The sequence below is a fragment of the Hypanus sabinus genome, chromosome 16, assembly GCF_030144855.1.
Source record: "Hypanus sabinus isolate sHypSab1 chromosome 16, sHypSab1.hap1, whole genome shotgun sequence".
In the NCBI taxonomy this organism is placed as follows: Eukaryota; Metazoa; Chordata; class Chondrichthyes; order Myliobatiformes; family Dasyatidae; genus Hypanus; species Hypanus sabinus.
Genome location: NC_082721.1, coordinates 90,261,252 through 90,278,178, shown reverse-complemented (window position 1 = coordinate 90,278,178; position 16,927 = coordinate 90,261,252). Strand labels below are relative to the sequence as shown.

The 16,927-nt window shown below is 41.4% G+C and overlaps 1 protein-coding gene across 1 annotated transcript in view; it reads right to left on the bottom strand.

Moving 5' to 3' along the window:
* LOC132406560 (complement C3-like) overlaps positions 1 to 1,818 on the bottom strand; it is a 277,413-nt gene extending 275,595 nt beyond the window's left edge. The window contains exon 1 of the mRNA XM_059992384.1: positions 1,746 to 1,818. Coding sequence (XP_059848367.1) covers positions 1,746 to 1,813 — 68 coding nt within the window. The 5' untranslated portion in view covers positions 1,814 to 1,818. The remainder of the gene's footprint in view (positions 1 to 1,745) is intronic.
* Between the last annotated feature and the right edge of the window lie 15,109 nt (positions 1,819 to 16,927).

The window sequence follows — 16,927 nt, the reverse complement described above, 5'->3', positions numbered from 1 at the left end:
TTAAAATGATCTAGTGAAAAAATGATTTTCCTTCACAATGAGAGAATTGAAAGGCACTAAGTTAATCAGGTGCCAGACGTCTACAGTAGGCTGGGATAAATGACGAAAACACTGCACTGAAATTTTTTAAAGTTGCACCTATAGTGTTGGTGCATGGCCAAGTGGTTAAGACTTTGGGCTAGTGATCTGAATGTCGTTAGCTCGAGCCTCAGCCGAGGCAGCGTGTGTGTCCTTGAGCAAGGCACTTAACCACATACTGCTCCTGCAGGTTTATAGCCCAGTGGTAGTAGTTGGTGCAGTATGGACAAGACAAGAGTCATTCTAATAAAAGGCATAAAATTAATTTAATTGAAAGGCAATTAATACTGACTCATTGTTGATTCACTGGTAACTGCCTGTTTTTGGATCCAAATTCTGTGACTTAGATTAAAAACAACCAAATAATTGTTTAATAATATTACATTAGTATTAGCTGGAATAAAATGCATTAAGGTTGATATCAGTGAGTTCCAGCTGGGACATAAAGGAATGTAAGTTATGCACACAAGTGATTTTGCAGAAGCTGGAAATCGAGAGTAACACACTCAAAATGCTGGAACAACTCAGCAGGTTAGGCAATATTTATGAAGGGGACTAATGGACAATGTTTCAGGCTGAGCTAAAGTTATATTAAATGTGAAATGATTAGCAGAATCAATAGCACAGTGTTGAAAACAGCAGACTAAGCTACACCGTGGGATTGAATTTCCATTTAGGGATTTGTTCCCTGTGAGCAGATATGCTGATGTTATTGCTGGGAACTATTTTTTTTCTACAGAAGTTAACTGCCCAAAGTGACTTGTCTTGATTTGAAGCCATTTTCTCTGGGATTGGTACATGGGGTGACAATTTTCAGCCGAGCAGTTTCAGTTTGTGCTTAGTGGCATAAGTAATTGAATCACAATTAGCTATTGCCCATTAAACCTGTATTGGCTCTTTGAAACGTGAGGCAGCATTCTTTTCTCTAAGTATTGCAATCCATTTCCCTTCCAGGATTTATGAATTTCTTTAGAAATTAATCTTGAATCAGCTTACACCATATTTCCAATTCCACTGTGTAAATAAATGTTCCTTCATGTCTTATTGGTTCTTTGTCAATAACCTTAAATCTTCATATATTTACCAATATATTTAGTTAGTTTTAATAATGTACCTGAATGAAATTAAACTTTAAAAATTTTGTTTAATACCTCTCACAGATAAAAAAATCATGAGATCTCTCCTTAACCTTTTCTGTTTTAAGGATAACAAACCCAAGATTCTCTAGCCGCTTTGAATAATAGAATTCTCTCACCATGGACAAACTCAATGAATCTCCTTTGTAGACTCTCTAGGAATATTCCTTTGACTGAAGCACATAAGCACAAAGAAAAATAATGCTATTGAGAAACAACTATGATTTAATAAGAAAATGAAGTACTAACTAGGGGTAAAATAAGACAATAAGAGGTGGGAGCAGAAGAAGGCCATTCGGTCCATCGAGTCTGCTCTGCTATTCAATCATGGCTGATCCAATTGGTCCAGTCATCCCAACTCCCCTGCCTTCTCCCCATACTCTTTGATGCCCTGGCTAATTAAGAACCTATCTATCTCTGAAAATTCCACTAATTTATAGGAGGGGAATTGCTTGATCATGCTGAACAACAGAAAATTTCTAAATACCAGAACATAATGTACATTAAATTGAACTATTCCCTAATACTTACAGAGGGTCACCAAGGGATAATGCAGGAAGAGACACCAAGAGAGCAAATAACAGAGAAGTCCATCCCATGGTGAGTGCTTCACTGTGGCAAATTTTCCAAAATCATGTCATTGCATTATATAGGAATTCATTACAGTTATTAATATTTAACAAATGAGATATTTATTCTTCAGTGAACTTTAAAACATAAACAAATATTCACTGTCCGTAGTTGTTTAATCAAGAGTTAATTTAAACCTGGGAATCCGGGAAGAATAGTGGTATCTCGCATTTGTCTGGGATTTAGAATTTGACCTTGACTTATCCAGATAAGTAGCACAAACAAACCTTACAAAATGCTACTTTCAAAGTTTTAAATTGAGCAATTTTAACCCTGTCCAGAATTAAAATTTGGGGGAGTGTAATATGAAGTCAGCTTTGCAATATCATAAGATTATCTACAGTCAAATCACCTCAGATTCTCATTTTGCATCCAACCAATTTAAATAGCATTTTACACTTTCTTACTGAATTACTCCACCCCTATCTTGACACTAACTTTCCTAAGAGATAAGGTCGTGGTAAGGAAAGGCATGAAAATTTACAAATGTTTACACCAATCACTACTTGGAATCAAAAGAAACAGTGAGGTGACTGATGAGTAAATTGTAAAACGGCATCTTAGGTATAAGTGCAGTGACTTTAAATGATTATCCTGTGACTATTGACTATGTAAGTGTGGCGTGTGGCCAAGTGTTTAGAGTGTTTGACTAGTGACCTGAAGGTAATGAGTTCAAGCTCAGATGAGGCAGCATGTGTGTCCTTGAGCAAGGCACTTAACCACATAATGCTTCGTCAGTTAGTCCTGACGAAGGGTCTCGGCCTGAAATGTCGACTGAACCTCTTCCTATAGATGTTGCCTGGCCTGCTGCGTTCCCCAGCACTTTTTGTGTGTGTTGGAATGCTCCAGTCTACCCAGCTGAAAATGGGTTCTGGCAATAAAATGCTGGGGGTCAACCTCGCAATAGACTGGCGTCCTATCCGGGGGGGTGGGGGAGTCACGTACTCTCAGTCACTTCATGCCACAGAAACCAGCATAAGCACCGGCCTGATGAGTCACAAAGGCTCAGACTTTGACTTGATTAACTACATAATGGTTCCAGTCATTCCCATCACTTCGAAACACACACACACAGACACACGCACGCGCACACACACACACACACACACACACACACACACACACCACTTACTTTACACTCTGTCTCTGTCTTATTATTTCTCTCTCGTATTATCTCATCCATTTTACCCTCCATCTCTCCTCTGGTTACTGTGTCAATGAAAAGTCATGACTGAATATGTAGCTGCTGTGAGATAACGGGTGCATGGGTTCAAGTAACTCTGCACAATATGGAGATCTACTGAGAAAATTAATGTTATATCCCAGCAATAATTGATAGAAATTGTTGTGTAGCTGGAACAATGTGTGATTAGGCAGAGGACTTGTTAGGAAATGAGATTTCTCAATCTATTGACTGACACTGGCCTCAAATTTTGTGTCATGCATGTCAATGCCCTGGATACCTGACTTCATCAATTCATGCTGAAGGAAGTTTGTAATTACTGTAGCGTCAATTTGGATATAGAAACATAGAAACAAAGAAAACCTACAGAAGAATATAACCTCTTTGGCCCAGAAAGCAGTGCCAATCATGTCCCTACTTTAGAAATTGCCTAGGGTTACCCTTTGCCCTCTATTTTTCTCAGTTCCATGTACCTGTCCAGGAGTCTCCTGAAAGACCCTATTGTATCCGCTTCCACCACTGTCGCTGGCAGCCCATTCCACACGTTCACCACTCTCTGTGTAAAAACATTTACCCCTGATGTCTCCTCTGTATCTACTTCCAAGCACCTCAAAACTCTGCCCTCTCATACTAGCCATTTCAGCCCTGGGAAAAATCTTCTGACTGTCCACTCGATCAATGCCTTTCACCATCTTATACACCTCTATCAGGCCACCTCTCATTCTCCATTGCTTCAAGGAAAAAAGGGCGAGTTTGCTCAACCTATATTCATAAGTCATGCTTCCCAATCCAGGCAACATCCATTTAAATCTCCTCTGCACTCTTTCTATGGTTTTCACATCCTTCCTATAGTGAGGTGACCAGAACTGAGCACATTACTCCAAGTGGGGTCTGTCCGGGGTCCAATATAGCTGTAACATTACCTCTCAGCTTCTAAAGTCAGGCCCACAATTGATGAAGGCCAATGCTCCGTATGCTTTCTTAACCACAGAGTCAACCTGTGCAGCAGCTTTGAGTGTCCTATGGACTCAGACCCCAAGATCCCTTTGATCCTCCTCACTGCCAAGAGTCTTACCATTAATACTATATTCTGCCATTATATTTGACCTACCAAAATTAACTACCTCACACTTATTTGGGTTGAACTCCATCTGCCACTTCTCAGCCCAGTTTTGCATCCTATCAATGTCCTGTTGTAACCTCTGACAGCCCTCCACACTATCCACAACATCCCCAACCATTGTGTCATCAGCAAATTTACTAACCCATCCCTGCACTTCCGCATCCAGGTCACTTATAAAAATCATGAAGAGAAGAGGTCCTAGAACAGATCGCTGAGGCACACCACTGGTGACTGATCTCCATGCAGAATATGACCCATCTGCTGTGGACAAGCCAGTTCTGGATCCGCAAAGCAATGTCCCATTGGATCTCATGCCTCCTTACTTTCTCAATATGCCCTGCATGGAGTACTTTGTCAAATGCCTTGCTGAAATCCATATACACTACATTTACTGCTCTACCTTATCAATGTGTTTAGTCATATCCTCAAAAAATTCAGTCAGGCTCGTAAGGCACAACCTGCCTTTCACAAAGCCATGCTGACTATTCCTAATCATATTATGCTCTCCAAATGTTCATAAATTCTGCCTTTCTTGATCTTCTCCATTAACTTACCAACCACCGAAGTAAGACTCACTGGTCTATAATTTCCTGGGCTATCTCTACTCCCTCTCTTAAATAAGGGAACTACATTCACAACCTTCCAATCCTCCGGAACCTCTCCTAACCCCATTGATGATGCAAAGATCATCGCCAGAGGGTCAGCAATCTCCTCCCTCGCCTCCCACTGTCCTGGGGTACATCTCATCCGGTTCCAGTGACTTATCCAACTTGATGCTTTCTGAAAGCTCCAGCACATCCTCTTTCTTAATATCTACATGCTCAAGCTTTTCAGTCTGCTGTAAGTCATCCCTACAATTGCCAGGATCCTTTTCCATAGTGAATACTAAAGCAAAGTACTTATTAAGTGCCTCTGCTACCTCCTCTGGTTCCATACACACTTTTGCACAGTCACACTTGATTGGTCCTATTCTCTTACGTCTTTTCCTCTTGCTCCTCACATACTTGTAGAATGCCTTGGGATTTTCCTTTATCCTGACCACCAAGGCTTTCCCATGGCCCCTTCTGGCTCTCCTAATTTCTTTCTTAAGTTCCTTCCTGCTAGCCTTATAATCCTCTAGATCACTATCATTACCTAGTTTTTTGAATCTTTCATAAGCTATATATGTGGATTTTTGTTTCATTTCACAATGAGGACCTCAATCCTTCTTTCAAAACCTTTCAATTATACTGGAAAGTCTGGTTGTCCAACTTCCTTCACACTGTCATACCTTCCTGGAAGCTTCTCAAACTTCTGCAATGACTTTCCCCTTATTGCATACAGACAAGAAGCAATTCCTGTTCAAGACTTACAGCCATTACTTCAAAGAAGGCTAGCAAGATTTACTTTGAGCTGCTCACTCATGTTGTCACAATGCAGGGATAACGTGAAAAACATCATTGTATGTAATGGCTGGGCACTACAGTCATGGCAATCAGATGTGAGTGTGAATTCTGCGTGAACACCAGCTCAAAAATTACTAAAAATACATCAGGTGATGAAGTAACTCAGATCCAGACCAAATCCAGTACTAGTTTTTCTTGGGTCTTCCCAATCTACTACAAATCTCTGAAGCCACAGTAACCTGATTCAAACAACACCCACAAAATGCTGGTGGAACACAGCAGGCCACCACCATTTCCACCAGCATTTTGTGTGTGTTGCTTGAATTTCCAGCATCTGCAGATTTCCTTATGTTTGTAACCTGATTCATGCCACTTTTTCACTGGGCTATTATGAAGGACAAGGTACTTTGCACTGGACCATTAAAAGTTTTTGTAATATATTCAATTGTATAATAAAGCTTAAATTAAACAGTCCTTTTCATTATTTCTCACTGCTTGTTTTCCATTTTGACTACTGAAGACCTGAATTTTCACAGGATTTCTCCCAACATCCTATCATTACCCAGTACATTGTCACTATCATCAATAATTACAAAGCAGATGCTAATTCAATGCAGGTAAAAGCAAAGTGCTTCCAAGATGTTCATTCAGCCAAGATGGCACTGTAACGTAGTGGTTCGTGTTACACTTTACAATGCCAGTGATCACAATAGGGCTCCGGTCTTGCCACTCCCTGTAAGGAGTTTGTATTTTCTCCTTATGACTGCATAGATTCCTGTGAATGCTCTGATGTACTCCCACACTTTAAAGACATGCAGGTGAGGGGTTACTAAATTGTGAGCATGCTGCTTTGGCGCCAGAAGCATGGTGACATTTGAGGGCTGTCCCCAGCATATCCTCATTGGACTGTATTGGGCCCTGATACAAATGGCACATTTCACTTATTGCTTCAATATTTCGAAGTGACAAATGAAGCTACTCTTTATCTTTAATAAAGCAGTCTTGAATAGTTCAGGATCCACCTAAGCAGTTGTGAACAGGTGAAAGTATTACAGAACAAAACTTTAGAAAAGCTTGAAGTATAACAATTGGCAGGATTTAATTCTATTATGACAGCATATTTCTTGGTTAATTTGAAATTTGAGAGCTTGCATGGCTTTGAACCAAATATACAATCACAAGAAATCATGCTATTAACAATGCTCATGCTGAATTTTTATCTAATCTCAACAAACTAGTATCTTTGCTGATCTGGTTATGAGATCATACAATAATAAAATTTAAGAGTAAAGTTACACCATTAGGCTCATTGAGTCTTCTCCTCCTTTCAACAATGCCTAAATTCTTAATTCTGCATTCTTCTTATAGCTCTTAAACATTTTACCAATCAATAATCTGTCAATTTCTGCCTTAAATACTTCCAGTGACTTGCGCCCTGTGGCAATGACTTTCACAGAGTCAGCACCTCTGCCTGAAGAAGTATCACGTATGCTTTGATTAGATCCACTCTCATCCTTCTTAACGCTATCAAGAACAAAACCAGACACCTAATGCTCCTCAAATGTTAAGCTTTTCTTTTCTGTGATCATTCTTGTCTGGGCCCTCATCAGGGCATTGCATAGATTCCCTCAATATGGTGCTAAAAATTGCTCAGAATTTTGATATTGCATTGAGATTGTAATGTATTGTGTGAGTATTCGTAGCATCAGAGTGTGTATGACGTCAGGACGTAGGTAAGAAGTCTGTTAAATAAACGTGGTTGTTCAATCTACAGCGGTGTTTAAGTCACCTCAATACTAGATGGTGTCAGAAGAAACTGCGGAAAAAAAGGAAGAGAAGACACGTAAAAGATGTTACACTTACAACCACCGTCAAGTTTAAGCCGATAAGGTAATCTTGCTGAGGACTGGAAAATATGGATCCAGAAGTTTGAGCTGTTTTGCACCGCTAGTGGCATAGCTGAAAAGACGGAGAAAGTGCAATGTGCTGCGTTTCTGCATGTGGCGGGGGAAGAGGCAATAAAGGTTTGTAACACGATTGTCTTCCAAAATGATGAGCAAGATAAAATTGAAGTGTTGAAGAAAAAATTTCAAGATTACTGTGAACCGAGAAAAACCTGCTGCACATCCGACACATGTTTTTCACGAGGGCTCAAGGATGAACAGAGATCATAGATGACTATGTAACAGATTTGAAGAACAAGGCAAAAGATTGTGAGTTCAGACAACTGCATGATTCTTTAATACGTGACAGGATCGTATGCGGCATACGAAATGATCAAGTGAGAGGCAGGCTATTGAGAGAGGCGGATCTTACATTAGAAAAGGCAATTGATGTTTGCCGTGCCAGTGAGATCACGTCATGTCAGGCTAAAGTGCCCAATGAAGAGATTGAAGTGCACAAAATAAAAACTGTGAAAACTGACAAGAGTAGGACAAAGCCAGCTCCACAGGATGATCAAAAGAAAGATAACTGCAACAGATGTGGTTATAAACAGGGATACAGAAAATGTCCAGCCTTTGATCAGACATGCAAGTTATGCCAGAAAAGAAATCACTTTGCAAAGATGTGCAAATCGCAGGAGCATGCAAGGAAAATGCATGCTGTGGAACAGAGTAAGGGCAACAGTTGACATGTTCATTGGCACAGTTGAAGTGGAATAGAAGGTATGCATCAAGAATATTGACAATGCAGAAATGAAGGATGAAGATGATTGGATTCAAGATCTGATAATAAACAGGAAGAATGTTACATTTAAGCTTGACACTGGGCCAAAGTGCAATGAAATGTCAGCAGAAATATTCAACTCACTGGACATCAGAGGAAGACTGAGAAAATCCACCTGAAAGCTTGTTGCATATTTCGGCCACAAGACGGCACCTTTGGGAAAGAAAGCAATGTTTTGTACAAAGGACAAAAATACAAGATAGAGTTTGAGATAGTACAGCAACATGTTCCAGCAATACTAGGCAAAGCAACATGCACAAAGCTAGGCTTGATGAATCAAATCTATGGTGTTGAAAAAGAAAATGACATTCTCAAAGACTTTGCTGACTTGTTTTCTGGATTAGGATGTTTACCAGGGAAACACCATATCCAGGTTGATCCAACTATTGCACCAGTCGTGCATGCCCTGAGAAAGATTCCAGTAGCTCTCAGGGAACAATTAGTGGAGGAGCTACATTGAGTGAAACAGATGGGAGTCATAACAAGACAAGTAGAACTGACCAACTGGGTGAATAGTATGGTGACAGTGGTCACAGAAAAAATATGAGGATTTGCATGGATCCACAAGATCTCAACCAAGCCATTAAAAGAGAGCACTATCTGCTGCTCACGGTTGAAGAGGTTGTCTCCTGCATGTCTAACGCGAAACACTTTTCAGTATTAGATGCAAATCAAGGTTTCTGGCAGATCAAGCCAGATGAGGAAAGTTCCAAATTATGCACTTCCAACACACCCATAGGGAGATATTGTTTCCTGCGTCTACCCTTTGGGATTTCTTCTGCATCAGAGGTATTCCAGAGGTCCATGACACAAATGATTAAAGGCCTGGATAGGGTGGTCAACATCATTAATGATTTGCTGATATGGGGTGACACAATTGAGGAACATGATCAGAGACTGAGGAAGCTCCTGGAGAGAGTGCATGAATAGAAACTAAAACTGAACAAAAGTAAATGTAAGATCAGAACTACAGAGATCAAATTCATAGGTCATGTACTCAGCGCTGATGGGCTAAAACCAGACAACGAAAAGGTCAGGGCTGAGGTACAGCTACCACCACCCAAAGACAAGCAAGAACTATTGAGGTTCATGGGCATGATACAGTATCTTGCCAAATTCATTCCCAACTTATCAGAGGTCAGCACTCCACTTCAGAAACTACTAGGGAGCAACACTGAATGGCATTGGGAAGATGAACAAAAGAAAAGTTTTGACACGTTGAAGCAGTTGGTTACCAATGCACCAGCACTCAAGTTCTATGATGTCAATAAACTGGTGACAATGTCTGTGGATGCTAGTTCAGAAGGAATAGGAGCTGTTATACTGCAGGATGGGAGGCCTGCGGCATATGGATCACGAGCACTTCTGGACAGTCAACACCGATATGCTCAAATTGAGAAGGACTTACTCACCATAGTTTATGGGTGTGAAAAGTTCCACCAATATATATATATGGCAAAGAAATCCAGGTTGAGAGTGATCACAAACCACTTGAAAACATCTTCAAAAAGCCACTCCACCAAGCTCCTATGAGGTTGCAAAGCATGCTTCTCAATCTACAGAGGTACACCCTCACAGTCACCTATAAGCCAGGGAAAGAACTGTATATTGCTGATGCTTTGAGCCGTGCTTACCTCAAAGAGCAAAAGGAAGAGTTGCTAGGAAGAGAGCTGGAGGTCAACTGGGTTACACCTCAGCTACCCATCTCTGAGGAGAAGTTGAACTTGTTCAGGAAAGCGACTGCAGATGATCCTGAAATGCTAATGCTAAGAGACATTACAATGAATGGATGGCCAACAGAAAGAAAAGATGTTCCAAAGGAAATGCAGAAATACTGGACATTTAAAGAGGAAATCAGCTATGCATCAGGACTAATGTTCAAAACGGCAAAACTCATCATACCAAACCAAATGAGACAGGAAATGCTCAACTGAATTAATGAGTCACACCTGGGGATAGTGAAATGTTAAAAAAGAGCAAGGGACATTCTTTATTGGCCAGGCATGTCAACTCAGATAGAGGACATTGTGTCTCAGTGTGCTGTCTGTAATGAAAACAAAAACAGCAATCCAAGGGAGCCTCTGCTTACCCACCCACTACCAGGAAGACCATGGGAGAAGATTGGCACAGATCTCTTTCACTGCAATTGTGCAGAATATCTGCTTTGTGTGGACTACTATTCAAAATATCCGGAGATTACCAAGTTAAGCGACACATCCAGTCAAGGTGTTATTATCGCAATGAAGTCGACATTTGCTAGACATGGTATTCCAGATATTGTCGTTAGTGACAATAGTCCACAATATGCCAGAAGTGAGTTCAGAGGGTTCTCAGAAAGCTGAAATTTCAACATGTTACTTCCTGTCCAGGGCACGGTCAGTCTAATGGACAAGCAGAGAGAACTGTACAAACTGTCAAGAACATCATCAAGAAGGCACAAAGCAGCAATAGTGACTCTTACACTGCTCTGCTTCAACATTGCAGCACACCGATTGAGGGTGTGGGGTTCTCTCCTGCACAGCTGTTGATGGGATGTCGTCTGAAGTCCAAACTGTCAACATTCACAACTCTACTAACTCCTGAAGGTAATGCTCAAGTACATGACAAGCAAAAGTACAAGCAAATAAAGCAAAAGAGCTGCTATGACAGACATACAAGACAGTTGCCAGATCTGCATACAGGTGAAAATGTCAGAATACAGAGACACTTGGCAACTAGCTGTGGTTGTGAACAGACATCAGCAACAAAGATCTTTAATAATTTGCATGCTGGATGGAAGAGTCTACAGGAGGAAGAGGAAGCATCTACTGAAGACAGGCAAGAGGGAGTTTCCACCTACAGATGCACAGGACATTTCCACATATACAGACATGGAAACAAATGACACCAAGAGTGATGCAGACCGCAAAGACACAGAGGTCACTCGAGAGACTGACACTGATGAAGGACAAGCACAGTCACAGTTGTGTCGCACATGGTCTGGGAGACAAGTCAAACTTCTAGCTAGATACAGAGACTAGATCTACCTCCAGTCTCACAGTTTGAGGCAAAGTTTCACATGTTATAAGTTCCAAGGTGTGAAATAAAAGGTTTATTAGTCTATGTTAGTAAAAGAAAATACACTGCTGTTAGTATTGTAAGATACAATGTAGAATACAGTATAAGAAGTTAAGATTTTTTTTTAGTTTATGTCATGTTTGTTGCAATGTAAAAAAGGCATACCTAGACGTTGTTTTGTGAATTCACAGTGTTGTAAAAAAAAACATCTTGAGAAGGGGGATGTAATGTATTGTGTGAGTACTTGTAGCGTCAGAGTGCATATGACGTCAGGATGTAGGTAAGAAAAATGAAAGTCTGTTGAATAAATGTGGTTGTTCAATCTACAGTGGTGTCCGAGTTACATCAATACCACAGAGATAATCAGTGCAGAAAAGCAGTTAGGGCTTCGACGACAAAGTCTGAGCTATCCTGCAGATGTTTTTTGATGATCTCTTTCGTGCATGTTCACATGCAAATGGACATGTTCACAATCTCAACGAACATCGATTTCCTGAACTTCCAGTAATATCTCCACTTCCTTCACCATTCCCCATCCTCTTTTCCTTCCCTCACTTTATCTCCTTGCCTGACCATTGCCTCTCTCTGGTACTCCTCCCCACTTTTCTTTCTTCCATGGCCTTCTGTCATCTCCTATTAGTTTCCCCCTTCTCCAGCCCTGTACCTCTTTCACCAATCAACTTCCCAGCTCTTTACTTCACCACCCCCCCAGCTTTTAAATCTACTCCTCGGTTTGTTTCTCCAGTCCTGCTGAAGAGGCTCATCCTGAAATGTCAGCTGTACTCTTTTCCATAGATGCTGCCTGCCCTACTGAGTTCTGCCAGCGCTTTGTGTGTGTTGCTTGGATTTCCAGCGTCTGCAGATTTTCTCTTGTATGTGTATACAACTCACTGCATGCTTTGAACACTGAAATATCACTCGACTTAGTCTTGATTAAATCTGTAGTATATTCTTTGCATCACATTTCCTTAACATATATTTACATGCGAATCAATTTTTAGAGCAGATGAGAGTAAATATAGCAATGTGATAGAATGTGGAAGAAAGAAGTTAAAACAGCTAAATTGCACAAGTCTTTGGAAATGACAAATCATACTGACACAGTGGATGGTAAATCAGTAATCTGGTTTATTATTGACACATACACTGATATACATCAGTGATTGGCATGAAGATTCACACCAGCGGCTCTACATCCTGTGAGACTTGTTATTGATTGATTGACATACAGAATGGAATAGGGCCTTCCAGCCTTCAAGCTGTGCTCCCCCAGCAATCCCCGGAATGAATCCTAGTCTAAGCATGAAGTAATTTACAATGACCAGTTAATTTATCAACCAGTATGTCTTTGGACTATGGGAGGAAACCTCAGTACCCAGAGGAAACCCACACGGTCATGGGGAGGACATACAAATTCCTTACAGACAGTAGTGGGAATTGAACATGGGTCATTGGTACAGTAAATCATGTTGCTAATCACTATCATGCCACCCTTATGACACTGTTATAACTGTTTCACAAAAGGCTCCTGCAAATTTCTACAAATGTAAGGTGGAGAGCTTCCTCTCTGCCATCATGGTTCTGAGAGGTCCATGAACTCTAATTTGTTATTCCTTCTTTTGCACTATAGTATGGCAGTAGCACATTAGTGCAAAGCTTCACAGGATCAGAAATCACTGATCAGGGTTTAATTTTGGAGCTAGCTAGAAGGAGGTTTTACATTGTTTGAAAACAATGAATGCTCGAAAACTTCTATGATTTTTCACTTCAGTCGTTGGTAAGTTGATGGAGAAGATCCTGAGAGGCTGGAATTATGAATATTTGGAGAGCCGTAATATGATTAGGAATAGTCAGCATGGTTTTGTCAAAAGCAGGTAATGCCTTACGAGCCTGATTGATTTTTTTGAGGATATGACTAAGCACGTTGATGAAGGTAGAGCAGTAGATGTAGTGTATATGGATTTCAGCAAGGCATTTGATAAGGTACCACACAGAAGGTTAGTTAGGAAGTTTCAATCGTTAGGTATTAATATTGAAGTAGTAAAATAGATTCAACAGTGGCTGGATGGGAGATGCCAGAGAGTAGTGGTGGATAACTATTTGTCAGTTTGTAGGCCAGTGACTCGTGGTGTGCCTCAGGTTATCTGTACTGGGTCCAATGTTGTTTGTCATATACATTAATGATCTGGATGATGGGGTGGTAAATTGGATTAGTAAGTGTGCAGATGATACTAAGATAGGTGGCGTTGTGGATAATGAAGTAGGTTTTCAAAGCTTGCCGAGAGATTTAGGCCAGTTAGAAGAGTGGGCTGAAAGATGGCAGATGGATTTTAATGCTGGTAAGTGTGAGAGGTGCTACATTTTGGTAGGACTAATCAAAATAGGACATGCATCGTAAATGGTAGGGCATTGAGGAATGCAGTAGAACAGAGTGATCTAAGAATAATGGTGCATAGTTCCCTGAAGGTGGAATCTCATGTGGATAGGGTGGTGAAGAAAGCTTTTGGTATGCTGGCCTTTATAAATCAGAGCATTGAGTATAGGAGTTGGGATGTAATGTTAAAATTGTACAAGGCATTGGTGAGGCCGATTTTGGAGTATTGTGTACAGTTCTGGTCACCGAATTATAGGAAAGATGTCAACAAAATAGAGAGAGTACAGAGGAGATTTACTAGAATGTTTCCGGTGTTTCAGCACCGAAGTTACAGAGAAAGGTTGAATAAGTTAGGTCTTTATTCTTTGGAGCGTAGAAGGTTGAGGGGGGACTTGATAGAGGTATTAAAATTATGAGGGGGATAGAGTTGATGTGGATAGGCTTTTTCCATTGAGAGTAGGGGAGATTCAAACAAGAGGACATGAGTTGAGAGTTAGGGGGCAAAAGTTTAGGGGTGACACGAGGGGGAATTTCTTTACTCAGAAAGTGGTAGCTGTGTGGAACGAGCTTCTAGTAGAAGTGATAGAGCTAGCTTTGGTATTGTCATTTAAGGTAAAAGAGGTTAGGTATATGGACAGAAAAGGAATGGAGGATTATGGGCTGAGTGCAGGTCAGTGGGTTTAGGTGTGAGTAAGCATTAGGCATGGACCAGAAGGGCCGAGATGGCCTGTTTCCATGCTGTAATTGTTATATGGTTCTATGGTTAAGAACAAGGCAAATGCAAGATAAGTTATTTCAACACGTACAAACAAGCTGGATGAACTCAGCAGGTTGGGCAGCATCTGTTGAAATGAGCAGTCAACGTTTGGGCTGAGACCCTTCATCAGGACTGAAGAAGGAGGGGGCAGGGATCCTATAAAGAAGGTGGGGGGGGGGGAGGGTGGAAGGTGCCAGGTAAAAAAACAATCAGAGGAATAATCAAGGGGTGAGGGAGGGGAAGCAGGGAGGGGATAGGCAGGAGAGGTGAAGAAAGAATGTAAGGGGAAAGCACTATGGGTAGTCGAAGAAGGCAGAATCATGAGAGAAATGATAGGCAGCTGGAAAAGGAAGCAGAGTGAAATTGGGATGGGGGAGGGGGAGGGAGAGGGAGGGAATTATTGGAAGTTGGAGAATTCGATGTTCATAGCAAGGCGCTGGAGACTACCCAGATGGTATTTGAGGTGTTGCTCCTCCAATCTGAATTTGGCCTCATCATGGCAGTAGAGGAGGCCAAGTATGGACATATCCGAATGGGAATGTGAAGCAGAGTTGAAGTGGGTGGCATCTGGGAGATCCTGTCTGTTGTGGCGGATGGAGTGGGGGTGCTTGACGAAGCAGTCCACCAATCTGCATCGGGTCGCACTGATGTTGCCACCCACTTCAACTCTGCTTCACATTCCCATTCGGATATGTCCATGCTTGGCCTCCTCTACTGCCATGATGAGGCCAAACTCAGGTTGGAGGAGCAACACTTCATATACCGTCTGGATAGTCTCCAGCCCCTTGGTATGAAGATCGAATCTCCAACTTCTGGTAATTCCCTCCCTCTCCCTTCCCCCATCCCTCTTTCACTCTGCCTCCTCTTCCAGCTGCCTATCACCTCTCTCATGATTCTGCCTTCTTCTACTACCCATAGTGCTTTCCCCTTACATTCCTTCTTCACCTCTCCTGCCTATCCTCTCCCTGCTTCCCCTCCCCCACCCTTTGATCTTTCCTCTCATTGTTTTTTCACCTGGCACCTACCAGCCTTCTCCTTCCCACCTTCCCCCCCACCTTCTTTGTGGGGCCCCTGCCCCCTCCTTCTTCAGTACTGACAAAGGGCCTCAGCCCGAAATGTTGACTGCTTATTTCAACGGATGCTGCCCGACCTGCTGAGTTCATCCAGCTTGTTTGTACGTGTTGATTTGACCACAGCATTTGCAGTGTACTTTGTGTTTACTCAGGTAAGTTATTTACATTACCTTAATTACATTTTGTCAGGTGTGGGAGATCAGTTACCAGTCAGTACCCCAAGGCTAACTGAGTGCATCCCTTAAATTTATGAGGGGATAGAGAAGAAATTGTGGGGTCCTTGTGGAAATATTTGCTTAATTGTTAGCCACTGATGAAGTTCCTGTAAACTGGAAGGAGGCTAATGCTGTCCAGTGTATAAGAAGGGTAGTAAGCACAAGCCAGGGAACTACAAGACAGTCAGCCTGTATCATTAGTAGATTTGTTACTGGTAGGAATTCTGAAGGACAGGAACTAATGGAATTTTGAATAAACTAAGTCTGATTAGGCGAAATCAACATGAGAGTGTGTATGGAAAGTTGTGCTTAATGAAGGCTGTAGTGGTGTAAGAGGTAACCAAAAGGATAGAATAGTGGAAGTTTTTGTCTTTGGTCTTTAGCAAGACTTTTGACAAGGTCCTGCATGGTAGACTGGTATGGAGGATTAGCCCCCATGGAATTCAGGTAGAGCTAGTTAAGTGGATTGAAAATTGGTTCAGACGTACAACCAGAGGGTAGTGGTTGAAGGTTCTTTCTTGGAATAAAGGCCAGTGACTAATAGTGACTAATGTTATTTGTTATTTATAGAAATAATTTAGATGAGAATGCAGTTGAACTGATAATAGGAGGTGTTCCTGATAATGAAGAAAGTTATTGTAGAATAGAGGGATATCTTGATCTTTTATGGAACTGGGCTGATGAATGGCAAGTGAAGTGTATGTTCACGGTCTTCTTCTGCGGTAGCCCATCCACTTTAAGATTCGACATGTTGTGCATTCAGATATGTTCTTCTGCACACCGTTGTTGTACTGTGTGTTTATCTAAGTTAGCGTCATCTTCCTGTCAGCTTGAACTGGTCTGGCCATTCTCCTCTGACCTCTCTCATTAACAAGGCGTTTTCATCCACAGAATGGTCACTCCCAGGATGTTATTTTTTGTTTCTGTTTTTTCACCATTCTCTGAAAACTCTAGGGACTGTTAGACATGAAAATACCAGGCCAATATACTCAAACCACCCCATTTGGCACCAACAATCATTCCATGGTCAAAGGCACTTAAAACATAATTTTTCCCCATTCTGATGTTTGGTCTGAACAACAATTGAACCTTGACTTGACCATATCTGAATGCTTTTATGCATTGAGTTGCTGCCACATGATTGGCTGATTGGATATTGAACACAATCATCCCTCAGAAACTGATTGGA